The 27290-nt window shown below is 43.0% G+C and overlaps 1 protein-coding gene across 1 annotated transcript in view; it reads right to left on the bottom strand.

The window, feature by feature from the left end:
- Positions 1–8553: 8553 nt before the first annotated feature.
- The window catches only part of lgi2a (leucine-rich repeat LGI family, member 2a), a 72797-nt gene continuing 54060 nt past the window's right edge, over positions 8554–27290 (bottom strand). Inside the window, exons 7-8 of the mRNA XM_072251871.1 lie at positions 25289–25453; positions 8554–9756 (exon numbers count right to left, since the gene is read on the bottom strand). Of these exons, the coding sequence (XP_072107972.1) occupies positions 8939–9756; positions 25289–25453 (983 nt within the window). The 3' untranslated portion in view covers positions 8554–8938. The remainder of the gene's footprint in view (positions 9757–25288; positions 25454–27290) is intronic.

Raw genomic sequence — 27290 nt, 5'->3', positions numbered from 1 at the left:
GATCATGAGGGGAACTTGTTTCTTCAGGGGGCTATGAGAGCGTGGAACAAGTTGCCAGCACAAGTGGTGCATGCAAGCTCAATTTCAATGTTTATGGATGGTAGGGATATGGAGGGTTATGTTTCCAGTGGAGGTTGATGGGAGTTGGTGGTTTAAGTGGTTTTGGCTTGGACTAGACAGGCTGAAAGGCCTGTTTCTGCACTGTACTTTTCCATGACTCTATGAAATCCCCTGTGTTTGACCATATGCACCCATAAACCTAATGGGAGGCCATGGAAGAAATCGCAGAGACCCTTGCAGAGGTATTTGCTTCATCATTAGCCACTGGTGAAGTTCTAGAAGACTGAATTGTTCCATTCTTCAAGAAAGGTAGCATGACCAGACCAGGGCCTAAAGGCCATTGAGCCTGATTTCTGAATAGAGAATGTACTGGAGAGAATTCTGATCAGGAAGAATCAGCATGGTTTTGTCCGTGGTAAGCAAAACTCTTTGGAAGATATTGAAGAGAGGAAGGTAGGGCAGTGGATGCTGTTTGCATGGACCTTAGTAAGGCCTTTGACAAGGTCACACATGGCAGGCTGATCTAGAAGTTTAGATTGGATGGGATTCAGTGATAGCTCAGCGATAGGAAGCAGAGGGTGAAGGTCGATTCTCCAACTGGAGGCCTGTACTAGTGGAGTGCCCCAGTGTTGGCACCTCTGTTTTTCCCTATTTATGTAAATAATTTAGGTATGATTGTATGCTGTAGAAAGTTTGCTGATGATAATAAATTAGGGTCTTATTAGCAGTGAAGCAGGCTATGATGAATTGCAAAGAGATCTCAGATAGGTGTGAGATGATGCATATTGGATATTTGAACCAGGACAGGACATACACAATGAATGGCTGGACACTGATGAGTGTCTTGGAAGTTGTGGAAGTACAAACGCATAGTTTGCTGAAAGTGGACCCACAGATAAATAAAGTGGTGAAGATACTGTTTAGCATTCTGGAGTCAGGGCATCAAGATGGGAGTAAGGACATTATGGTGCAGTTATAGAAGTCATTGTTGAGGCCATACTTGGAGAATTATGTCCAGTTTAGTTCGCCCTGTTATAGGAGATATATTGTCAAGCTGGACAGGGTGCAGAAGAGATTTACAAGGATGCTATTTGAACTGGAGGGTCTGAGTCATAGGGGAAGTTTGGCCACACTGGGTCATTCCTTGGAGTGTAGGAGAGTGAGGGGTGACTTTGTTGAAGTTTATAAAACCATGAGGAATATCGATAAGGTGAATGGTCACAGTATTTTCCACAGTTTTGGGGAGTTCATATCCAGAGGACTCAGTTACAAGGTAAAAGGGGAGAGATTGAGAAAGGACTTGAGAGGCGACATCGTTACACTGAGGATAGTGAACACCTGGAATGAGCTGCCAGAAGAAGTGGTTGAGGAGGGTACATTTGCAACATTAGAGAGGCATTCGGATAGGTGTATGCAGGGGAGGAGCACTGAAGGTGATGGGCTGAATGTGGGCAACTGAGACTAGCAGGAAGGATGCTGTGATCCGCATGGACTAATTGACCCTAAGGGCCAATTTCCTATGACTACAATGTTGGAAAGCTAACATGGCAGACTTCAACTTGTTTGAAAAAAATTAGCACATATCCTCTCAGCAGCAGAATTATTTACAACGTCACTACATCACGTGGAGAAATCAGACAGGTGTCTCCACCACCCACCTGGCTTCACCTATCTCCTTCTAGTTTGTAGTCCTTCCTTCCCCCACCTACTTATTTCCCCACCCTTCCCCCCTGCAGTCCTGATGAAGGGTCTCTGCCCAAAATGCCGACTGCTTATTCTTCTCCTGCTGAGTTCCTCCAACACCTTGTGCTTATTACTCTGTATTACCAAATTTTGCGAAGTTCCCTTTAGCTATCACTCCAGGTCCAATATCAATTTCTGTAAGGAATTGAATTCTCTTTATCTTGCTCCTTTAATTTTACCGACCATATTACATCTCTGTCCTCTGGTTACCTATACCTTTGACACTAGAAATAATTCCTCATTTTTTATTGCATGAAAATCACACATTATTTTAAACCTCACCTTTAGAATAAGGGATCATAATATATTACTGACACTATTGTCAGTAATGAAGCTATTCAATGCAAGCAGGCTTTTCCCAGTGAGGTTGGGTAAGACTACAACCAAAGGTCATGAGTTAAATGTGAGAGGCGAAAAGTTTAAGGGGAAAATGAGCTGCCCAGCTATGTTTGTAGCCCTGCAGGTCACAGTTCAACTGGTATTGTATGTGATGATGTTAGCTTCAGCCCTTTCATGCTGTGAGCTGCAGACCTCTACTGTCCAATGGGTGAAAACGTTTTCCCTCATCTCCCCTGTAGCCCCTCGCTCACTTACATTAAATCAGTAGTCACTGGTTTCTGACACCTCACAGACAGGAAGTATGTTAAAACTCCAGTAATCTACTAGCTGACTATTGGAAAATCTCAATGGTTTTGCATCAGAAGATGTTTTCCTTCAGTGATGTTCCAGTTCCTGTGCTTCCTTTCCCACCCACAAAGGCTCTGGCACCTGCACTCACATTCAATTCTCCGGTTCCCTCGTCCCCTTGAAATTTACTGAATTTTCTCTCTTTAATCTTACTGGATTCACTGGAACAGTTTTTCCTTCTGTCATGCAACATCTTCAAAAGAAAGTGAACTTGAGGCATGATAAAGTAATACTATTAATTATATCCAATTGTCCGGAAAATCTGCTAGCCTGTTACCAGCACAATCTGTGCATGACAGATTAACGGAGTTTCATTGTAGGTTCTTCGTATGTTCTCTATTCAGACTTTTCATTATTTTATACATCTTAATTCATTCTCCACTCACTCTCCTCAGTTTCTAAGAAAAGAAATGTAGTTTATCCAATCTTTACTCATAATTATTGTCGTGACTGTGACTACATCATTGGAGAAACGAGTGGATATGGAAGCCTTTACTCAGCTCAAGAAGAAGACCCTCTCAGTAGAGTCAACCGAACTTGAAGTACATCAAGATTTTATACTCTTAAGGGCAATTAGCAAATTCAATAATAACTAAATGGCATTGTTCATTTCAGGATTTTGTGCCTGAAGTACATATTTACAATGGACACATGTTGTTTGATATGGTCAAGTTAAGAAAATTTAATCTGGTCTACCAGAACTCCTTGGTTTCTCGAAGAAAGGTGCAAAATAGTTTAAACTGTAGGTGCCTTATTTGATGTAGGCCAATTAACACAGACCCATTGTCTTACTGTTTGTTCAGCTAATGCAGATGAGAACATCGCATGGTCACATCGTTTTACAAACCATACCTTGAGCAGCCAGCCTCCTGCTGTGGACCAGCAGCCTGTGCTCTGTAAGTACCTTTTCATTTCAAAACTGATTGTACATTAGTATTTTAACAGGTTCTTTGAAGACTTATTGGTCCTTGTTTGTACTAATACCTCTTGGTCTTATTACGTAACCCCCAAAAGATGTCCCATGCCTGACAATTCCCTAACAACTACAATATTCCAGTCCTGGCAATGTTCTTGTAAATCCTCTTTGCACCTTCACTCCTATCTCCTGTGTCACGTGACCAGAAATGGACGAATTCTCAGGCTGTGATCGAATTACTATTTTTATAGTTCAAGCATGACCTTCCCGCTCCTATATTCTTTATTTTGGCTAATAAAGGACAGTGTCCTGTTTCCCTTTTTAAGCACTTTCTCGACCTATCCTGTTACATTAATGATGAAGGGATACATACTCCAGGATCCTTCTGTTATTCTACCCCATTCAATATTCCCAATTCCTTTGTCTTGGCTCTTTAACTTAATTGCCTCAGCTAGCCTCAATTAAATTTGATTCAGTTTTTTTCTGCCTAGATGACCAGACCATCCATAACTTTCTGCTGCAAGACTAGTTTCTGTATCATCTGCAAACTTCTTTATTTTTTCCCCTTCTGATTAGTTTTAACTCATTAATAAATATTTGTAAAAATCAAAGAAAGCAAAAATTCATCCCTAAAGAACCCCACTTTAACAACCTCACGGAACTACCCGGCAGCAATTACACTTTTCTTCCTTCTTCTGAGTCAATTTCATCTGACAGACTTCTGCCCATTTTACTGATCTGTCTGTATCCTCTTCACTGTTTACAACATTGCAAAGTTTTGGTCCAGACTTTGAAATTATGTCCTTATGATGTGCTCAGGTTGGTCAAAAAGAGAAGTAGACCCTTAGAGGATACCAATGGACACTTCATTTGAAAAACCATTCACCACAGTCTGCACATTGCTACTGTCACTTTAATCCCAAAGTGCTGAGTTTTCAGAGATACATATTATGTCCTGCATTATCAAACTCCTTTTAAACTGCCATATGAACAGTATCAACCACACACTTTTATCAAATTGCTCTTTAATGGCATTAAATAACTAATTAAATTGTTCAAAGTTAGCTACTGTCAAGTCAAAGGATAGAAAATGACTGCCATTTTTTGATAAGGTTAAGAGTGCCTTTAACTTTTCGTGTAAAGTTCACTACTAGCTAAGATTGCAATAAAGACACAATTGCATTGCACTTACTGAAAGTGTGACATATCAATTAGCATGGTCAACATTTTCATATCAACTTCTTAATAGAACATGCAGGTGCACTCCAGGTTACAACAGGTTTTCATTCCTGGGAACTGTTCATAGTTTGTAAATGCAGCCGGCTGGCAATAAATTTAAATAAAAGTATTGACTGATGTGGAGATAAACCAGGACATTTAACTCAACCTTTCAGATATTTGTGCAAAATGAGTTCCCACACAGAGGAAGATGTGTATTGCCCCACAGATAGCAAATGTATCTGGCCAGTCTCATAAATGCTCATTTATATGTATAGGCTGCCCGTATGTCAGACATTCCTGACCTGGGATGGACCTATTGGTGTATTTCCCAAAGTACAAGGTACCACTGACAGTTGTGACACATCCAGTCTGAAATCCAACATTGTGCCATGCTGCTTGTATTTGGAGACATTGGAAGTTGAGAATGTCAGAAGAATTTGAGTTGCAGAATTCATCTTAACTGGTTTATAAAATGTAGAGGAACAGCTGTAAATATGACAAAAGATGTGCAGCAGGTTGACTACCATATCTTTTGGCCAGCTACTTCATGGCATTATTTGATTGTTTCCCTACAGCAGGGAATATCTTCTGCACATGCCTTCCAAAACATGCGGATATTAGACACAATACTGAGCCAATTTATCAGTTTTAGCCCAGACTCTGTACATCACGACCTTAAATTGCCAATCAAGGCAAGCTATCCTTACACTATAACAGGATACCTGTTTTATTGGTGCTTAGAAACTACTACTCTGGTATTTAATTGCAGACCTTGTTTTGGTTCAGGTTTGAGTTTACCTTGTTTTATACCGGACACACTTTATCTCCAGATTTCTTTTCTGGGCATGGTTATTTTGAGAAAGTGTTGTTCCTTTACTGTTAAATGCTTTGTGTTTTTTTTATCTTCCTCCTTTGGATGTACAGTACCTGACATTTGGAAGCAGAGTAAGACAGTCTGTTCTTCACAAGAAATTTGATGTAAGCACATTTTTGTTACAGCAAACAGTAACAGGGCAATTAGCTCCTGGTTTAATATGGATAAATGGTGGCTAACAGATGTGTGTTGATGTCAACCCATAATTCATAAACATTAAAATAAAAGTGCAGTTAGACCATTGTGAGATCTGGCAGTAAATAAGAGGTTCAGTCCTAGCTAAATAGTTATTTGTGGAACACAAAACAGATGGGAGATATTCTCCTTATGTTCACATTTGTTTTGTCAACTCCCAAAAAAGTGAGGTGAAAATGAGGAAAAAGAAATCAGGATGAGCCATTCTGAATTTAAATCAATAGAAAAGACAAAATAGTGAATGATAATTTTGAGAATTTTGTGCATGTTTGATTCAGAGGTTGGCCTGGATAATTTTGTCATAACAATACATGTAAAAACATGGAAATAAAAAAGTTATAACTAGACAAAATGTTAACTGATATCAGATAAAGGTATGGACTCTTTGGAAAACCCATTTATTTACTTGGCAAACAAAGATTTTTATTATTAGTTCTTTCACTATTTCTTCTCTCTCTCTCTTCCTGCTTTTATCAAAATTGTCCCTTTTTTTAATGCAGTTTCAGTTATGCCATGCAATTTCTGCACCAATGCAACCTAATTATTTTTAACATACTACAGTTATTTTGCAGAACACAATAGGGTCAGTTTGCAATTCTGCCTTTTAATGGCCTAAAGACAACATTGCTATGTAAGTCAAATAAATGCAAGAACCTCAAATGTTGAGGGCTCTTTATGTGCATCATTTTCCATTTATCACATTGCATTCCAATTGGTATTGCAAGTTTCAGCACAGTGTTTTCTATTCATGTGTTGCAAATTCTCTCAGAATTCAGCCCAGCGGGTGTAATCATTGAAGTCAAATCTGAAATGGGAAATATCACAGGCTAAATTCTTCCAGTTATGGGAAATATTGCGAATCAAAGAATGGATGTTGGAATGATGTGGGAGCATCAGAGGGACCTGATGAAAAGCAGTGCCTGAAAGGACAGATGTTCCTTGTTCAAGAGGACCAGCTTGACTCTCCAGGTCTACTGTCAAACAGTTCTGCAGGAGCTCTGTGTAAGGACAAGACTGTTGTCTACAAATGCCTGCATTTTGGAAAAGCTTGATGTGCAGGGCACTGCTGGTGCCCACTCCTCCTGATCATGTCGGCTGAAGGAAAAGCAGGGGGAGTGTCTTCTCCTTCAGTGTAAATTTGGTTGCTGTCCCCATTGCAGCAGTGAGATGTGACAGAGGTCAGCCGCAGTGGCCTGCAATGATTCTGATGCTCCACTCTTGAGAATGGTTATGACCTCGATGGGGAAAGAAGTCCAGGCATACATACAAAGCTGCATTTGAGATCTCAGAATGCCATATTACAAGCAAAATTCTCCCAGTTATGGGAAATATTGCAAGTCAAAGAATGAACTTTGGAATGATTTGGGAGCACCAGATGGATCTGGTTAGACCGGCACCAGAAGATAAAGAATGCAGTTTGAATGAAGGGTCTTTAAATGGCACAGGTTCAGAAGTGGAGTTAATTAAACTGTTCCCTAAATAAAAAAGAACTGTTATTTGTTTGCCAGAAAAAAAAATGATAGCATAAATGAACATCTCACTGAAAATCAGGAGTTGATCAGATAAAGGATAAGAGTGTAACTGGGTCTTGGTTACACTGGCTGCTGAGGTGTCTAAAATGGCTTCTTTGTATGTTATATAAAATTGTTATATTTATTATTTTCTGTAATAATAACTGCGTTGTAAGGAATTCTCTCTCTCCCTGCTTGTTTGGGTTATATTATTGATAAGGGAGAAAACGAACCAATGAGTGTCCATGTTATTCTATCTGTATGTGTGGGAACCGGGGTGAGTGCGCGGGTTTTTTGGGAGCAGAACCGAAGAGGAAGGACGTGTTGGACACACTCTGGTTGACCACCGTGGTTGGTCCCAGGTGGTGGGTCGCGGGGGTCAGAGGAGATCGCATGGTGGAAAGAAGACCCCGTTAATTGAGCTCCAACAGTTGTGCACGAAGTGATAGAACTCTGATAAGTTTGGTGTCTTTTACTTTCCTTTTATATTGTATCTCTATTAATTACATAGTTCCAGTAAGATCTATAAAGTGTAATCTGTGAATCATACATTGTGTGCTGTCTGATATTTGATGTGTGAGTTTGAACCAGGGTGCATTACACAGCAACTATGCAAATGTGAGACACAGTTTGGCGGGCGGACGGGGTTTCCCCTAGATAAACACAAGCCGATAGCCCTGAGTGTTACAGGAACATCTAGGATTTTGCATAAGATTCTCTATTCTAGTTACAAATACGCAGCTTTGCTTTTTGTTTGGAGATGTGTGAGCAAATTTCTGGGCCAATATCTGTAATTTATCTGAACTGAATGGCTGAAGTGAATTGACCATCATGCATACTAATTCGACCACTGGTGAAGCTGCATGCTTCACACAAGACGACATTAACATGATTTGATGCATCATCTGCAAAAGTCAAGGTTATATATATATATCATTTACCGGAACACAGAAAGCCCCTGACAGCGAACACTAAGCTTCTTTGTTGCACATTTGGAGCAGCAACAGATGGTCTAACGCTACAGGCTATATTCCTGTAAGACAGTGCCTGGCTGAGCAGGATCCGTTTCAGCTAACAATTCTAACAGGGAAGGCTGTCATCCTGAACCAAACTGCAACTAAAATACGTTCAGAAGGACTCATATTTCAGCAGTGCAAGTTAAAAATACAACCAGTGCAGCCAGCAAAATATTGTTATTTGGATGAAGCCCATAACTCTGTTATCAATTAATAAGCACAATTAATACGGGGAAAGCATTTATTCTGTTGCAAAATATAAGGTTAAATAAAATTTGGACATACTTATTTATTGATTAACTAACATTACATGTTAGAATTTTATTATGCATAGCCTAATATAATATACAGTATATTCATACTGAATGAGAATACATTTTATAAATACTTCTGCCACTACTGTAATAGCAGTAAATGATAACAATTTTTTAAATGATGCTTTTAGAATTAGTAACAGTTTCTTGGGTCTGAATATAACCGTTCACAAGATGACAATTAATACAACAGTGTCCGTTCCAAAAATTAAGAGGCCACCTCCTCCAAAGAGTGAGCCATCAACGATTACCATATGTTTTTTTTTACAAGACTACTTTTCTTCTCATTGTACAGTTGCAGTTTAATACATTGAACCAGTTATTTTCAGCCTCTCAAGTAATAAAAATCAATTTACAAACTAACTAATTAAGATTTTGCATTCGCAACTTTTTCCAGTAAGTTACAGGCTCAAATCAATAATTGCATGCTCAAATATTTGAGTACTTCCTTTAAAACTTGCAGCAAATAAAAAGTTGGTTCGACCTGTGGATACAGCGGTGAAAGATCTAGGAGCCTGGACATAGATTTCTTCAAATTTTGTAAAGCCCTTTTTTTGACTGTCCCAAATATAAATCTCAGAGAAAGTGTAGTCACTTGCTACAACCAAATAGTGCCAGTCTTTGAATGAAAATGGTTGCAGAAGCATTGATCCTCGTGAAGGAAGATCTTGCATTTCAACAAACTGCTTTGTATTCCATTTCATTATCTTAGAATCTCCAATAAATCTTGTCAGAGAAATGAACAAGTCATTTTTAATTCTGAAACTCTTCACAGCTATTACATCCTCCATATGTTGCAAAACGCTTTGCTGCACAAACTGCTTTGTATTTTTGTTCCATTCAAAGATCACTGGATTTTGCGACCGACTTGTTAAAATTAAATAAGACTTCCCATCTATACTGACGTATTCAGAATCTATGTCTCTAAACCATTTGTGCAGAGTCTGGTAGGAATAGAATTCTTTGCCAGTCCATTTATATATTGTTGACAACCCAGCTTTGGAACTATCCACAATAATAAAGAACCACTCATTGTCAATCTGGAATGCCTCAATGTCGTTCGGTTTTGAAATTTTAGAAGCTTCAATTCCTTGAAATTTCACAAATTTAGTCCAGCTCTCATTATGTTTATAAATGGCAGAATCACCGAAAAGTTGTGCAATTACAACAAAGACTTGTTGTTCAATTGTTATTGGTGTACATCCAATTATGGACTGACCTGCAAATATAGCAGACTACAATTATTTTCACATAATACACATTGGTAATGCAGAGAACTCAGTAAACCTCAAATACTACATTTGCTCCTGAAATCAAAAGGACAGAATCAATTTTCATGTGACAAGGTCAAATGTGAACTGCTTACATATAGTAAATAAAGACAGGATTTTAAACTGTAAGGCGTGTAGGTTTTGTGGACAGACAGTTGTCATCTCTTTTTCTAAAGAAAGCTGTCTGCAAGGGTTTAATAGATACATGGCAATTTTCCTCTCTAACATGAATTCCAGTCTAATGCCAGTGCTTCAAGATTCAGAACATCCAGGTACAAGGATGCCAACACAGGCTGAACAGCCAATTAGATGAAAAAATCTCCAGACAGCAACCAAGGGAATAAAAAGCATTAATTATAATTAACTGCATATTCAGCTAAGTACAAATAAAATTAAGGTAAATATATTACTATAAATATTTGAAAACAATATATTTATATTAAAAATTAATTAATTTTTAACACAGAAAGGAGGAAATGAAATGTCACGTATATAAAATTAGGTTTTCAAGGCCAGAGATTGTTAGATAATAATTACGATAACACATCATTTAATGAATTATAGTACAGTACATTAACATCTTCTTTACAGTGAATAGAGTGGCAGTGAGAATAAAGTGGGTGCACTAACAATGTTCACACCCCAAGTGCAAAAACTGTGTATAAGTTTGAAGCTCATATTCCAACACTGATTCCATGTTGATGGCATCTGCAAAGACTAAAGTGATTCACCCTGCAGAGTACCATTAACATCGACTGATGGATACCTGCACATGCAGATGCTAGATGGTGCTGTCAGTTTTAGATAGTTATGGTGATATTTTCAGTTTTGGCATAATTACAATTACAAAATTCTGGCCAATAAGTTTGGTACATTGCCTCTATTTTATTAAATATATTCACCATCGGTATCAAGAGTACTTTAGTTAATGCACTATGAAAAGTATATTCAATATGAAAGATGTAACCATCACATCTCACTCCATGTGATAAACAATATTTATGGGTCTCTTTTCCATCTGCATTTGAAATTATAGGTTCAGTTCCAGAACCTGGAATGTCTACCGTCCAAAGTTAGGATATGAATAAGTATAAAACATCAAAGCCATTATGTATTTTACAGTGACAATTAGATTCAGTGGTTGAATTTTTGCCTTTTATTGTCCAGTTGTTTTGCTTCTTCTAAATTTCAGTACTTGAAGATATTGCTTCTCCTTGTCCTTCCAACTTGATGCTATCATCCAAATCTTTGGGGTGTAATTTGGATTGCTCAGTCCGTTCGTGTGCAATTCATTTGGCTTCCCTAATGGATATAATCGACATCTATGCTCAAATGTTTTCCAACATTATTTGAAGCCAAGCAAGTGCTGGATCAATGTGTATCTATCTTATAAAGTTGAAATCTTTCCCAAGCCTTGTGGCCCACCAGGCCAGTGCTTATGCCAGTTTCTGTGGCATAAAGCGACTGAGAGTACGAGACTACCCCCCCCCCCGCCCCCCCCCCCCGGATAGGACGCCAGTCTATCGCGAGGTTTACCCCCAGCATTTGCCAGTACCCATTTTTGAGCCACTGTTTATACCTAGTAATTTGTAGAGGGGGAGTGGCTGTGTATATTTGTGGGAGAAAGATTCTTAGGATGTCAAACCCTATCATTAATGTTAAATGTGTTTGTGGCAGGAGCATCAGTTTCTCCTCTGCCTGTGAAACACTTGCTTTTGAAATGAAGGGAAGAATTTCAGAGATCTTGTGCCACTATTACCATCAAGGGCCAGTGTAGGGGATGAATCCCTAGGCATGAGAAAGGTATAGGTGACAAGTTAATACAACAAGACTCTGACGAATGGGAATTGACCTGACTTATTAGTTCCGTTTTTTTCCCCTCTCTCTGCTGTTGCTACCTGAATTGTTGAGGGTTTGTACTTCAGCACACTCTCTGTTTCAGATTTCCATCATCCATACACATAGTGAGGAATTTCCTTTCCCCTCCACAGGAAGATTGCATCATAATGTCTCGCCATGAGAAATTCCTTTCCCCTGCGCAGGAAGATTGCCCCGTAATGTCTCGCCATGGGAAATTCCTTTCCCCTGCGCAGGAAGATTGCCCCGTAATGTCTCGCCATGGGAAATTCCTTTCCCCTGTGCAGGAAGATTGCCCCGTAATGTCTCGCCATGGGAAATTCCTTTCCCCTGCGCAGGAAGATTGCCCCGTAATGTCTCGCCATCGTGCTGCTCCGACAGTCGCTCCTTCACAGCTCCAATCCTGACATTCAGTGCGGTCCGTGTAGTGTTTGCATGCCCTACCTGTGACAGAACGAGTTTCCCTCAGGTTCTTTGCTTTCTCCCACACCACATCACAAGAACATATTAAATTTGTGATTGGCCCCTGGTGTGCAAGTAAATGTTAGAACCTGGAGAAGGTCAATAGGACCGTTAGGAGAACAAAGTGGGGTAAATGCTTGATGGTCAGTGCAGAGCCAGTGGGCCGAAGGGCCTCACTTATGTATCGTTCTGTATTACTAGAATTTGAATATGGCTTGGGGGTCATACTTTTGCTAGCAACTTGGAAGATGAATGGTACTATAAAAATTCAAGTTTGTGTTTTTGCAATGGAATCACCACAGGGAATATATGTTCTACCCTGATTACTGCAAAGAAACCTTTCATAATCCTAAAAACCACAATAAAATACTCTTAACAGACTCTACTGCAGTAAAAATAAATCCAATATTTTTTTTCTTCTCCTCATACCTAGTTCCTCATCCCTGTTATTAGTCTAGTGAATCTATGTTAACATCCTCTATGATTTTTAGATTGTTTTCATAATTGAATACCAAAACCAAACACATTATTTAACTGTAGACCTAGCGGTTAGTTGTAAAAGCTTATAAAGTCTTCTTTACTTTAGTGCTTCATGTCCCTCTTCGGAAACTGAATATCTATTTGACATTAATTGGGTACACTTAACAGTATCTAAATTTTAAAGAAAGTATGGATTTAAAATTAGAGTCATAGAGAAGTGCAGCACAGAAACAGACCCTTTGGTCCATCTAGTCCATGCCAAAACCATCTAAACTGCCTAATCCCAATGACCTGCACTCAGACCATAGCCCTCCAAATCTCTACTATCCATGTACCTATCCAAACATCTTTTAAATGTTGCAATCAAGCTCATGTGCACCACTTGTTCTGGCAGCTCATTCCATGCTCTCACAACCCTCTGAGTGAAGAAGTTTCCCCTCATGTTCCTCTTAAACTTCTCAATTTTCACCCTTAACCCATGACTTCTGGTTGTAGCCCCACCCAACCTCAGTGGAAATAGCCTGCTTGCATTTACCCTGTCTATGCCCCTCAAAAATTTTATATACCTCAATGAACTGTCCTCTCAATCTTCTACATTCTGTACTGTATTCTAACCTATTCAATCTTTCCTTAAACTCAGGTCCTCCAGACCCAGCAACAACCCTGTAAGTTTTCTCTGCACTCTTTCAACCTTGTTTACATCTTTCCTGTAAGTAGGAGACCAAAATTGCACACAACACTCCAAATTAGGCCTCATCAATGTCTTATATGTATAGCTTAAACATAACATCCATATTTCTGTACTCAATATGTTGATTTATGAAGGCCAATGTATCAAAAGCTTTCTTTACGACCCTATCTACATGTGGCACCACTTTCAATGAATTATGTACCTGTATTTCCAGATCCCTTTGTTCTACCACACACCTCACCGCCCTACCATTCACTGTGTAAGATCCATACTGGTTGGGCCTACCAAAGTGCAAAACCTTGCACTTGTCTGCATTAAATTCCATCTGCCATTTTTCAGCCCATTTTTCCAGCTGTTGCAGATCCCTTTGCAAGCCATGATAGCCTTCCTCACTATCCACTGCACCCCCAATCTTTGTGAAATCCACAAAATTGCTGATCCAGTTAACTACATTATCATCTAAATCATTGATATAGATGACAAACAACAAAGGACCCAACACCGATTGCTGCCGCACAGCACTAGTCACAGGCCTCCAGTCAGAGAGGCAACCATCTACTACCGCTCTGGCCTCTCCCTCAAAGCCAATGTTAAATCCAATTTACTGCCCTATCTTTAATGCCAAACGACTGAACCTTCTTAACCAGCCGCCTATGTGGAACCTTATCAAATGCCTTACTAAAGTACCATGTAGGAAACATCCATTGCCTTGCCTTCATCCACTTTCCTTGTAACCTCCTCCAAAAATGCTATAAGATTGGTTAGACCTGACCTACCATGCATGAAGTCATGCTGACTATCCTTAATTAGCCCATGTCCATCCAATTACTTGTATATCTGGTTCCTTGGAATATCTTCCACTAACTTTCTGACAACTGATGTCAGATTCACCAGCCTTTAATTTCTTATTAGGACTCTCATTGCTCTCTCATTGGGACTTGGCTGTCTTTTCCTTCCTAACTCTGAAATGATACGCGATTTCAGAAAAATAAGATCTTAAAAAGAAAGAGCAGCCTCATCAAACAAACAAAAGCCTCTTAATATTATAGGTATCTACTGTACATCTCAATATGCAAGAAAGTTAACTGGTAGCAATTTTATTCATTGAGATTTTTAACTTCACAAAGCGAATAAGGCTACTTTTAACAGAAAGAAATGTCAAATATTTCTGCCGTTATCGAATCCTGTGTATCAGGAAGCCAACTGGATGGTTTTTAGATTCAATGTGTCACATGACTTCAGATAAGAGGGTTCCAATGACTCCTATGGTCTCTGATGACTTCCTCTATTGCCAATATAATTAATTTCTTCCTTCTACGCTCGTTGTAATATGTGTCCATGGAAAATAATTATGAAGCAATGCAGACAAGTTTTTATGACAGATGATTGTTCTAAAATTACATGAATTTTGTATAGAAAAGGGCAAAGGGTACTGGATGGGGGTTGTACAGGAATCTTGGCAAGTTACGTTCGATGGAGCTTCATGATTTGCGGTCTTGCCTAAAGTGATAGACAAGCTTGGCCCATTCATTTTTCCTCTTTTGTGTGTTCTCAAATTACAAGTGATTTATTGTTTTCAGAGCAGGCTGGTAGTCGGTTTATAGTGTCTCGTCATTGGGATTTTGTAACTAGTTGCTAAGTAGTGCAGAAACTAACAAACTCGTGTAACACAAAAATGTAGTTCCCCATAGTATTGTGGCGACCCATTTTCTAGCACCCACGAACCGGCTCAGGAAACAGCGCGCACAGGCAGAGGGCCGGCCCCAAAAAGGGCGCCAGGCCATCTTCACCAGCAGGGGGAAAATCCCGCGCGCGGAAAGGGTCTGGGAATATGCATTCCCCACAGCAGTTCCGCCCCAGAGAGGGCGGGAATGGGAAGGCTTTAAAGCAGGCTGCGAAGTTTGAATAAATCTCTTTATCGCAATTCCAACTCACCGACTCCGTGTGGTTATTCTAGCGCTGTGTGTAGCACACCGCTACATTTGGTGACCCCGACAGCCCAAACGATATTTGGGCCAGAGATGACCGACGCCGCATCTGTTCACGCAGTTTCGTTACAACGGCCAAGCTTTTGGCCGCTGAGACCCCGTCTGTGGTTCGAACAAGCAGAAGCTCAATTCCACATTCGGCAGATAACCTCGGAGTCCACTCGCTACTACTACGTGCTGAGCTCACTCGACCAGGAGACAGCTGCACAAGTTGAGAAGTTTATACAGTCACCCCCGGAGAACAGCAAATACACAGCATTCAAAGCCCTGCTCATAAGGACTTTTGGACTCGCACGGCGCGAATGAGCCTGGATGCATCTGGATGGTTTGGGAGACAGGCCGCCGTTGGCATTAATGAACGAAATGCTGGCCCTGGCTGAAGAACACAAACCCTGCCTCATGTTTTAGCAGGCGTTCCTAGAGTAGCTGCCTGAGGACATACGCCTGCTGCTGTCCGACGCAGATTTCAGCAACCCCCGGGAGGTGGCGGCCTGAGCAGATGTGTTGTGGAATGCCAAGAAGGAGAGAGGGGCATCCGTCGCACAGATCACCAAGCCACGTGCCCAACGACAGACCAGACCAGGCCCGGCAGCAGAGCCCAATGAACAATGGTGCTTCTACCACCAGCGGTGGGGCACAGAGGCCCGCTGCTGCAGATCACCCTGCAAATTCCCGGGAAACGCTAAGGCCCAGCTGCTGCTGATCGCTACGGCAGCTGGCCATCAGGACAGCCTCATGTACGTCTGGGACAAGCAGTCGGGACGCCGATTTTTGGTCGACACCGGAGCGGAGATCAGCGTTTTACCTCCAACGAGTTACGACACCCACAACAGAGAACCCAGACCCACCCTGAAGGCCGCAAGTGGCAGCACAAGACGAACCTACGGCACCCGCACGGTGCGGCTACAGTTCAGCTCCAGCCGGTTCACCTGGGACTTCACACTGGCTGCCGTGGCCCAACCACTCCTGGGGGCGGATTTTCTGTGAGCCCACAGCCTGCTGGTCGACCTGCAAGGGAAGCGATTAGTCCACGCCAAGACTTTTCAAACGTTCTCCCTGGGTGAAGCAAAGTTGCCAGCCCCACACCTGGACTCCATCATGCTGTCCAACGATGAATTCACCAGCGTCCTGGCGGATTTCCCATCAGTACTGACACCGCAGTTCACGGCAGCCATGACCAGACACAGAGTACAGCACCACATCCCGACCCAGGGACCACCCCTCCATGCCCGTGCTCGAAGGCTTCCCCTGGATAAGCTCCGACTGGCGAAGGAGGAGTTCAAGAAGATGGAGGAATTGGGGATCATACGACTGTCCGACAGCCCATGGGCCTCCCCGCTGCACATGGTGCCCAAGGCAACGGGGGGCTGGAGACCATGCGGTGACTACCGCAGACTGAACGAGGCTACAACGCCAGACCGCTACCCTGTGCCGCACATTCAGGACTTTGCAGCAAACCTACACGGCGCAAGGATCTTTTCCAAGGTAGACCTCGTCCGGGGATACCATCAAATCCCGGTACATCCGGATGACATCCCCAAAACAGCACTCATCACCCCGTTTGGACTTTTCGAATTCCTCCGAATGCCGTTCGGTCTAAAGAATGCCGCACAGACGTTCCAGCGGCTAATGGACGCGGTGGGACGTGACCTGGACTTTGCATTCATCTATTTGGACCACAGCCTCATAGCCAGCAGTAGTCATCAAGAGCAGGGGTTCCCCAACCTTTTTTGCACTGCGGACCGGTTTAATATTGACAATATTCTTGTGGACTGGCCGACCTGGGGGGCGGGGGGGGGGGCGGGGGTAGGGCTGCCAACGAACAAAAGTAGCAGTCAAATACGTTGTTTACCCAAAAGACTACAATAACCATGAAGCCTTGCGCGGGCACCAATGTGAATGCGCATCGTGACCTGCTGATCCCCCCCCCCCCCCCCAGAGCAAATCCTTTTTGGCGATTCTGTTCGTGGGGGTGGGTGTTAATCACTACCGGAATATAGGTGATAAGTGGGTAATACACTCGATTTTGTTTCTAAAAGGGTTTATCTAACGAATTTAATATTAAACACACAGCACATATTTTCCTCGCATGGATATAATGATGTCAATTATCAGGGGAGCTTGAAGTGTTGAACGAACTTCCAGTAGAAGTGGCAGAAGCAAGTTCGATATGATCATTTAAAGAAAAATTGGATAGGTATATGGACAGGAAAGGAATGGAGGGTTATGGGCTGAGTGCAGGTCGGCAGGACTAGGTGAGAGTAGCGTTCAGCACGGACTAGAAGGGCCAAGATGGCCTGTTTCCGTGCTGTAATTGTTATATGGTTATATAGGTCACTTATAAGTCAATAGCATCATAACATTTTAAGTAATATTTAGATATTAAACACACAGCACATATTTTCCCCGTATGAATATATAAAATCATTGCAACAAACCAATATTGCTGAATCAGCGGGAGCCCTGGGCTTGTTTCCCTGCAACAACACCATCCTATCGAGGGGTGATGGGAGTCAACGATACTCGAAGGGGATTCCTGATGTCCAGTCTATTCCGCAGTTTAGTTTTCGTTGCATTCATTGCAGAAAACTCCACTTCGCAGAAAAATGTTGGAAATGAAAGCAACGTTTTCAGTGCTTTCATGACTATCTCAGGATACTTAGCTTTGACTTTGATCCAAAATGCCGACAGAGATGTTATGTCAAACATACTTTTCAGCCCGTCGTCATTTGCAAGCTCGAGGAGTTGATCGCCTTCCCGCCCTAACACGGATGACGCGCGGGTCATGACCTCGCATGCGTAATGGCTGATCAGTGGCCGTGACAGGGAATGAGGAAAAAGGTGCAGCTGACCAAATCATATCGCTTCCTTGTGGCCCGGTAGTGCATGCTCTGTGGCCCGGTACTGGTCTGCGGCCTGGTGGTTGGGGACCGCTGGTCAAGAGCATCTGTCCCACCTCCGCCAGCTCTACCCCCGCCTGAGTGAATTTGGCCTTACAATCAACCCAGCCAAATGCCAGTTCAGACTCGACACCATCGACTTCCTGGGCCACAGGATTACCAAAGACAGGGCAACCCCTCTGCCCGCCAAGGTAGACGCGGTCCGCAACTTCCCCCGACCCAACACAATCAAAGGCCTGCAGGAATTCGTGGGTATGGTGAATTTCTACCACCATGCACCCCCTGTTCACTCTGATGTCGGGTAAGGGCAAGGACATTACCTGGGATGAAGAGGCCGCAACCACTTTCGTTAAAACCAAACAAGCCTTGGCAAACGCCGCGATGCCAGTGCACCCCAGAACGGACGTTCCTACTGCCCTCACGGTGGACGCATCCAACACAGCGGTCGGTGGAGTGCTGGAACAACTCATCGAGGGCCGCTGGCAACCCCTGGCGTTCTTCAGCAAACACCTACGACCACCTGAACTCAAATACAGTGCTTTCGACCGGGAGCTATTGGCACTATACCTGGCAATCCAACATTTCAGGTACTTCTTAGAAGGTAGGCCCTTCACCGCGTTCACAGACCACAAACCGCTTACCTTTGCGTTCATGAAGGTGTCCGACCCCTGGTCGTCTCACCAGCAGTGACATCTGTCCTACACCTCCGAGTACACGACGAACATCCGGCATGTCTCGGGAAAGGACAACATCGTGGCAGACGCACTTTCCAGACCTACCATACAGGCCCTGTCCCAGGGGGTAGACTATGCAGCGCTGGCAAAGGCACAGCAGGCAGATGCTGAGATCCCCAGTTACAGGACTGCAGTCTCCGGTTTGCAGCTCCAAGACCTCCCCGTAGGCCCAGGTGAGAGGACCCTACTATGTGACATAGCTACCGGCAAACCCCGCCCCGTCGTCCCAGCAGCCTGGCGCCGGCGGGTTTTCGAATCCATTCACAACTTAGCCCACCCCTCCATCGGGACAACCGTCCGGCTGGTCTCCAACAGGTTCGTGTGGCATGGACTGCGTAAACAGGTCAGTGAATGGGCCAAAACGTGCACGTAGTGCCAAACGGCCAAGGTGCAGCGGCACACCAAGGCTCCGCCGCAGCGGTTCGAACCCACCCGCCGGAGGTTCGACCACATCCATGTGGATATCGTGGGGCCCTTGCCAGTGTCGCGAGGAGCGCGGTACCTCCTAACTATGATAGACCACTTCACCAGATGGCCAGAGGCCGTCCCGCTCACCAACACCACCTCCGAATCCTGCGCTCGAGCACTGATCGCAACCTGGGTAGCCCGCTTCGGGGTACCGGCCCACATTACCTCCAACAGGGGCGCCCAGTTCACCTCCAGCCTGTGGTCGGCTATGGCCAACCTCTTAGGATCACAGTGACACCACACAACTGCCTACCACCCACAGTCGAATGGACTAGTGGAGCGCTTCCACCGTCACCTGAAGTCGGCTCTCATGGTCCGCCTGGAGGGGCCTAACTGGGTGGACGAGCTTCCCTGGGTCCTGCTCGGAATCCGCACGGCGCCCAAGGAAGATCTGCACACCTCGTCAGCCGAGTTGGTGTACGACGCACCCCTGGTCATCCCAGGAGAGTTCATACCAGCCCCAAGGGGGCAAGAGGAAGAACCCACAGCAGTCCTGGACAGACTACGGGAGAGGCTCGGTAACCAGGCTCCCATCCCCACTTCACAGCACGGACAGAGCCCGACCTGCGTACCCAAAGACCTGCAGAACTGTAAGTTTCTTTTTGTACAATGGGGCGGACACCGGGCACCGCTACAGCGGCCCTACGAGGGGCCGTTTAAGGTGATCAGGAACAACGGATCCATGTTCATGCTGGACACTGGCGGGACAGAGGAGGTTTTCACGGTGGACCGACTCAAACCAGCCCATGTGGACTTGGCGCAGCCGGTCCAGGCTCAGGCACCACGGTGCAGGGGCAGACCTCCCAAACAGAGGCTGATCCAGACTGTGGACATTGGGGGAGGTATCGCCGGTTCTGGGGGGGGGGGGGTTATGTGGCGACCCACTTTCTGGCACCCACGAACCGGCTCACGAAACAGCACACGCAGGCAGAGGGCCGGCCCCAAAAAGGGCGCCAGGCCATCTTCACCAGCAGGGGGAAAATCCCGCGCGCGGGAAGGGTCTGGGAATATGCATTCCCCACAGCAGTCCCACCCAGGGAGGGCGGGAACGGGAAGGCTTTAAAGCAGGCCACGCAGTTTGAATTAATCTCTTTATCGCAACTCTAACTCACCGACTCCATGTGGTTATTCTAGCGCTGTGTGTAGCACACCGCTACAGTATTTGCATTCAGTATACTGAATTTTGAAGCTGAAATGCTTTGAACACACCCAGTGCAAAGCAGAATGTAGCTTACAATTTTATGGTCATGAAATATTTTTTATCTTGGAGCAAACAGAATGGAAGATTACACATGTCAACAGAGAAAAGAAAAAGTGATCATCAGCTTCAAAAAAAATTAGACACAGCTCTCAGAAGGCAATAGTATTTATAAAAGGTCAAATATACGAACGAAACTTATTCAGACATGCTTTCTACATGAACAGTGTTAGGACCCAGGAATTCAAATAGTGGAGTGCAGAACGAGAGAGCATGCAAAACTGGATCTGCAATTAGTGAATGAGGCAGGGTAGGCGACAGAAGTTTGTGTTGGGGATCACTTTGCATCAAGTGACCACAATGCCATTAGTTTCAAAGTAAATATGCAAAGAGATAGGTCTGGTTCTCTGGTTGAGATTCTGAATTGGAGAAAGGCCATTTTTGATGGTATCAGAAATGATCTGGCAAGTTCGGATTGAGACAGGCTGTTTTCTGGCAAAGTTGTACTTGGTAAGTGGGAGGCCTTCAAAAATGGAATTTTGAGAGTACAAAGCTTGTATGTGCACGTCAGAATAAAAGGTAAAGATAACAATTGTAGGGAACCTTAGTTTTCAAGAGATATTGAGGCCCTGGTTCAGAGAAAAAAGGACCATAGCAAGTATTGGCAGGTAGGAACAAATGAGGTGCTTATGGAGTACAAGAAATGCAAGAGAACACTTTAGAAAGAAATCAGGAAGGCTAAAAGAAGGCATGAAATTGCTCTAGCAGACGAGTTGATGGAGAATCCTAGGGGATTCTACAAGTATGTTAAGAGCAAAAGGATTGCTGGGGACAAAATTGGTCCTCTGGAAGACCAGAATGTTCATCCATCCGTGGAGCCAAAACAGATGGGAGAGATCTTAAATGCATTCTTTGCATCTGTACTTACTCAGGAGACCGATGTGGAAAGTGGCATCAACTTCATTGATCCTGTACAGATTACAGAGGAGGAAGTGTTTGCTTCCGTGAGATGAATCAGGGTGAATAAATCCCCAGGGCCTGACAAGGTGTTCCCTCAGACCCTACGTGAGACGAGTGCAGAAATTGCTGGGGCCCTAGCAGAGTTATTTAAAACATCTTTAGAGACAGAAGAGGTACCAGATGATTGGACATATGCCGAATGTTTGTTCCACTTTTTAAAAATACTGTAAACATGAACCATCAAATTATAGGCCAGTGAGTCTGACATCATTTGTGGTAAAGTTATTGGAAGGTATTCTAAGGGACTACATATATAAGTATATATAGACAAAGGATAGCCAGCATGGCTTCAAGCATGTCTAACCAATCTTATCAAGTTTTTGGAGGAAGTTACCAGGAAAGTGGATGAAGGCAAGGCAGTGGATGTTGTCTGCATGGACTTCAGTGAGGCACTTGACAAGGTCCCACAGGGAAGTTGGTCAAGAAGGTTCAGTTGCTTGGCATTAAAGATGAGATAGTAAATTGGATTTAATATTGGCTTTGTGGGAGAAGCCAGAGAGCAGTAGTAGATGGTTGCCTCCCTAACTGGAGGCCTGTGACTAATAGTTGGCAGCAGGGAATGGTACTAGTTCATTTGTTGTTTGTTATCCGTATCAGTGATCTGGACAATAATGTGGTTAACTGGATCAGCAAATTCGCGGATGACACCAAGATTGCGGGTGTAGTGAACAATGAGAAAGGCTATATTAGCTTGCAGAGGGATCTGCATCAGCTGAAAAAATGGGCTGAAAAATGGCAGATGGAATTTAATGCAGACATGTGCGAGGTTTTGCACTTTGGTAGGGCCAACCAGTATAGGTCTTACACAGTGAAAGGTAGGGCACTGGGGTGTGTGTAGAACAAACAGATCTGGGAATACAGGTACATAATTCAATGAAAGTGGTGTCACAGGCAGATAGGGTCGTAAAGAAAGCTTTTGGTACATTGGCCTTCATAAATTAATGTACTGAGTACAGAAGATAGGATGTTATGTTGAAAAGAACATAGAACATAGAAATTTACAGCACATTACAGGCCCTTCGGCTCACAATGTTTTGTCAACCATGTAACCTACTCTCGAAATTGTCTAGAATTTCCCTATCACATAGCCCTCTATTTTGCTAAGCTCCATGTACGTACCTAAAAGACCCTATTGGATCCGCTTCTACCAGCACCGCCGTCAGTGCATCCCACGCACCCACCACTCTGTGAAAAACGTACCCCTGACATCCCCTCGGTACCTATTTCCAAACACTTTAAAACTATGCCCCCTCATGTTAGCCATTTCAGTCCTGGGAAAAAGCCTCTGGCTATCCACACAATCAATGCCTTTCATCATCTTGTACACCTCTATCAGGTCACCTCTCATCCTCCATCGCTCCAAGGAGAAAAGGCCAAGTTCACTCAACCTATAGTCATAAGGTACACACTCCAATCCAGGCAATATCCTTGTAAATCTCCTCTGCACTCTCTCTGTAGTATCCACATCCTTCCTGTGAGGTGACCAGAACTGAACACAGTACTCCAAGTGGGGTCTTAACATTACCTCACGGCTCTTGAACTCAATCCCATGGCTGATGAATGCCAACACACGATACACCTTCTTAACAACACTGTCAACCTGCGCAGCAGCTTTGAACGTCCTATCGACACAGACCCCAAGACCTCCCAGATCCTCCACCCTGCCAGGAGTTGAAATTGTATGAGACGTTGCTGAGGCATAATTTGAAGTATTCTGTGCAGTTTCGGTCACCTACTTACAGGAAAGATGCAAGCACCTTTGAAAGAGTGCAGAGAACATTTACAAGGATCTTGCTAGGTCTGGATGACCTGAGTTATAAGGAAAGATTGAGTAGATTAGGACTGTATTCTTTAGAATGTAGAAGATTGAAAGGAGATTTGATAGCGGTATGTACAATTATAAGAGGTATAGATAGGGTAAATGCAAGCTGAGGTTGGATGGGCCAACAACAAGAGGTCATGGTTTAAGAGTGACAGGTGAGAAGTTTAAGGGGAACATGAGGGGAAACTTTTTCACTCAGAGGGGCGTGAGAGTGTGGAATGAGCTGCCAGCACAAGTGGCCCATGCGAACTCAATTTCAAAGTTTTCGAGAAGTTTGGATAGGTACATGGATAGTAGGGATAGGGAAGGCTATGGTCCCGGTGCAGGTCGTTGGGAATAGGCAGTTGAAATGGTTTCTGCATGGATTAGATGGGCCAAAGGGCCTGTTTCTGTGCTGTACTTCTCTGTGACTCTATTCCTGAATAGACAGTGTAGCAACGTTAAAACTGTAAGAGTTACCTTGAGGTCTTGTCCATTTTAAAGGTATGACCTTATTACTTTTAGAATCCATTTCCGCTCTGTCGCCAACTGCATTGGGAAGCTGGATGACCATTGTGAAACTTGAGTGGTGCGTCAGGGTTATGGAGAAGAGTGAGAGGGAGCTTTGCAATAAAAAGATTAATAAAGAAAGAGAGGGAGCTTTGCATTCAGAAACAGAGAACATCGATGTAAGTGGCTTGAAAAATTGGGAGAGGAGAGGGCATAAATGCTGTAGGTAAAGTGATGAAAGAAAGAGGGAGGTGTTTGCTAGGTAGCTGGAGCGATTGGGAAAAGGTAGGGCAACATTGCTGAGGGTCCATGGATGGTACTGGGGACACTAGATTTCATGTGCAATGATTGCTGGGTCGATTAAGACAGTGGCTAGGTGGGCCATTTCAGGTCCAGCTATAGTAGTGGAAGAACCAAACATGTTATGTTCGTCAGCCATCCGGTGTTGGAACACAGGCATGCAGCTTTGTGAAAATACTAAATGAAATGACTCAAGCCCAACCATACACCATCCCTGTATTATCAATGATGTGTTTCATACTCTTCGTGTCTGTTCAATCATTAAAAGTAGCCCGATTACATTATACATTTACTCTCAAAACTTTAAGATTTAGAAAAACTGTAAATTGCAGTAATTCTTAAATGGCTCCTACGTGGTGTTGTGATAGCAAAGTCGGAGAAGCAATGTGATAGTGAGGTAGTAAATTCCGCTGCATCAATATTAGAATCACAACCTTGACCTCTATAATAGGCAGCCAACCATCAATAGATTTATTGCACAGATTTGCATTGTTATAACACTGAATTTTATTTTTATAAACCTACATGAATTTATGATCCAGAACTAGCACATAATCAAACACATAAATTGAAATGAGATACCATTGGTATTATTTTTCCCCAGACTCTCCTCGGAGTAGAAATTCAATCTCCATTATGTTCCAGTGGACCCCTTTTATTTAATTCAACTCATAATTCTTTTCCTCGCAACTCCAGACAGCAAACGTCAGAAGACTCTCCATGCTGGGCAAACCCGACCATCTCTTAAGTGAAAATTTATAAATGGAGATTTTCCAACTGGACGCTAGAAATCAAGACCAGAGATTTTGCCTTCCGCAGCTGGGACAACAATCATTAAATGTGTTGCTGTTATTAATTCTTAAGTCAGCACAGTGGGGATCAATCCTGAGACTATCAACTGGACCATGAATTTCCTTCCTTCCCTGGCTTCCACTGTCTGCATGGTTGAGTATCTGAAAATTGCATAAATTGCATGCAAAGTGTTGGATAATGGGATATTCACCTTTCAAAAGCAAATGATTAGATAATGTACAAGTACACATAGTAAATGTTAGTAAGATTTGTACATACCAGTAATATTGTCATAACTTCTAAAACTCATCTCAATATGGTCCCATTCTAACACGCTGCAGTTTCCGACATTCGGTTGTGCAATTGCGACGTAAACATCATTCTTGAAAGAGAACGTGTTCACAGATACAGACTCATACGGTAAAATCTGGTGCAGTACAAATTCTGCAAATAAAAACAGCATCTTTCAGACTCAAGCATCGGTGTAAAAACGGAAAATCAAAACATTCAATTAACTGCTTAGCTTTTAGGCAACTAATCACAAAATTTTTAGGTAAAACAAAGATTTTTTAGTTGATTTCTGAGTAAGAATTGTAAATCAATGTCATAGTGATATTAAAGAGCGAATTTGAACATTTGAACACCGATAGTTTTACTCACCCCGACAAAGTGAAGAGCAAAAATAATATTTGCCCTTTACTTACCTCTTGCACAATTAAAATTACGAAGAAAGTTCATTTCAGCAATAACAATATATTTAATTTTTTTAGTAACATGTTTTACTGAGAAAGGAGGTAATTACAGTATCCACGTTGTTGCTAAAGACAATGAAGCACAATAAAAATATTTTGCAGAGCATCTAATTGCTACATTTTATAAATTTTAATATTTACTTAATTTTACCATTTATTGATGATCCCTTGGAGTAGCAGATCTTCTGCAGAATGACAGTGCCGTGCCAGATCGAGGGGGTGGACGTGAACAATTAGTGGGTGTGCATCACCAGTGTCTATAAAAATCACCACTGCCATCAAACTTATTGTCTCTACTTCCTTGCAGTGTGCTATCCAATATATATCATTGTCCCAGCTGTTCAGTAAAATAAGTGCAGAAGGTATGGTTTGCCGGAACTGAGAGTGAAGAAAACTTGGCCATGATGACCATTCCCAGAAGGATTGCACAAACGGGGCATTTTAAACACCTGTACTGCAGTCAGAACCTCCCATAAACTGGAGAGAATGTTTATTCCCCCACATACAGCTGAAATACATGTAGACATGCACCAGGTTCCCTTAGAGCATTTATACTGTAAAGGTCCAACATTTCAGGCATTTTCATTCTGGGAAATAGACCAATGTTCTGATTCCTTGGAGGGTGGTGATATTATCCTCAAACCTGTCTCGGACTGTCCATGAGGAACCTTGCTCAGAAGGCCTATGAGCATCACATCGGAAGTGCCAAATGGTAAGCCACTACTGTACAGTGGCGATCTCAATCTGGCTGGAGGTTCTGTTTAGTAAAGTGGTAAACATGTTTATTATAGTGACATGTTGTGAGGTACAGTGAAAATCTTGTCTTGCATACTGCCCATAGAGTCGATTCATTACAAGGGTGCTTTGTGGTAGTACCAGGTAAACATTAGTAAACTGTTACAGTTACCGAAAAAGTGAAGTGCAAGCAGTTAATAAGGTGCAACATCATAATGAGGTAGATTGTGAGATCAAGAGTCCATCTTAACACATCAAAGGACTGTTTAGTAGTCTTCTAGAAGCTGGCCTTGAGTCTGGTGGTACGTGTTTTCAGGCTTTTGTATCTTCTGCCCGATGAGAGTGAGGAAAGAGAGAATGTCTGGGTTAGCTGTGGGTCTTTGATTATACTAATTGCTTTATCAAGGCATCGAGAAGTGTTGACAGAGCCCAGGAAGGGGAGGCTGATTTCTGTGATGTGCTGAGCTGTGCCCACGACTCTCCGCAGTTCAGTATGGTCATGGGCAGAGAAGTTGCCATACCAAATCACAATGCATCCAGATAGGGTGCTTTCTATCATGCAGCAATAAAAATTGGTGACAATCAAAGATGATAAATCAAACATCTTTATCCTTTTGGGAAGTAGAGGCATCAATGTGGTTGGACCAGGATAGGCTTCATTCCTAGAAACTCTCAACCCTCTCAACCTCAGCACCTTTGAAGGCAATGACCAGCTCTTTCATTTTGCTGACGCTGAGGGAAAGGTTCTTGACATGACATAATATCAAGGGGTTCATAATGTACAACACTCTGAA

Source organism: Mobula birostris, chromosome 3 (assembly GCF_030028105.1).
Source record: "Mobula birostris isolate sMobBir1 chromosome 3, sMobBir1.hap1, whole genome shotgun sequence".
Lineage (NCBI taxonomy): Eukaryota > Metazoa > Chordata > Chondrichthyes > Myliobatiformes > Myliobatidae > Mobula > Mobula birostris.
The sequence above is the reverse complement of the archived record's forward strand: the minus strand, read 5'-3'. Positions and strand labels throughout refer to the sequence as shown.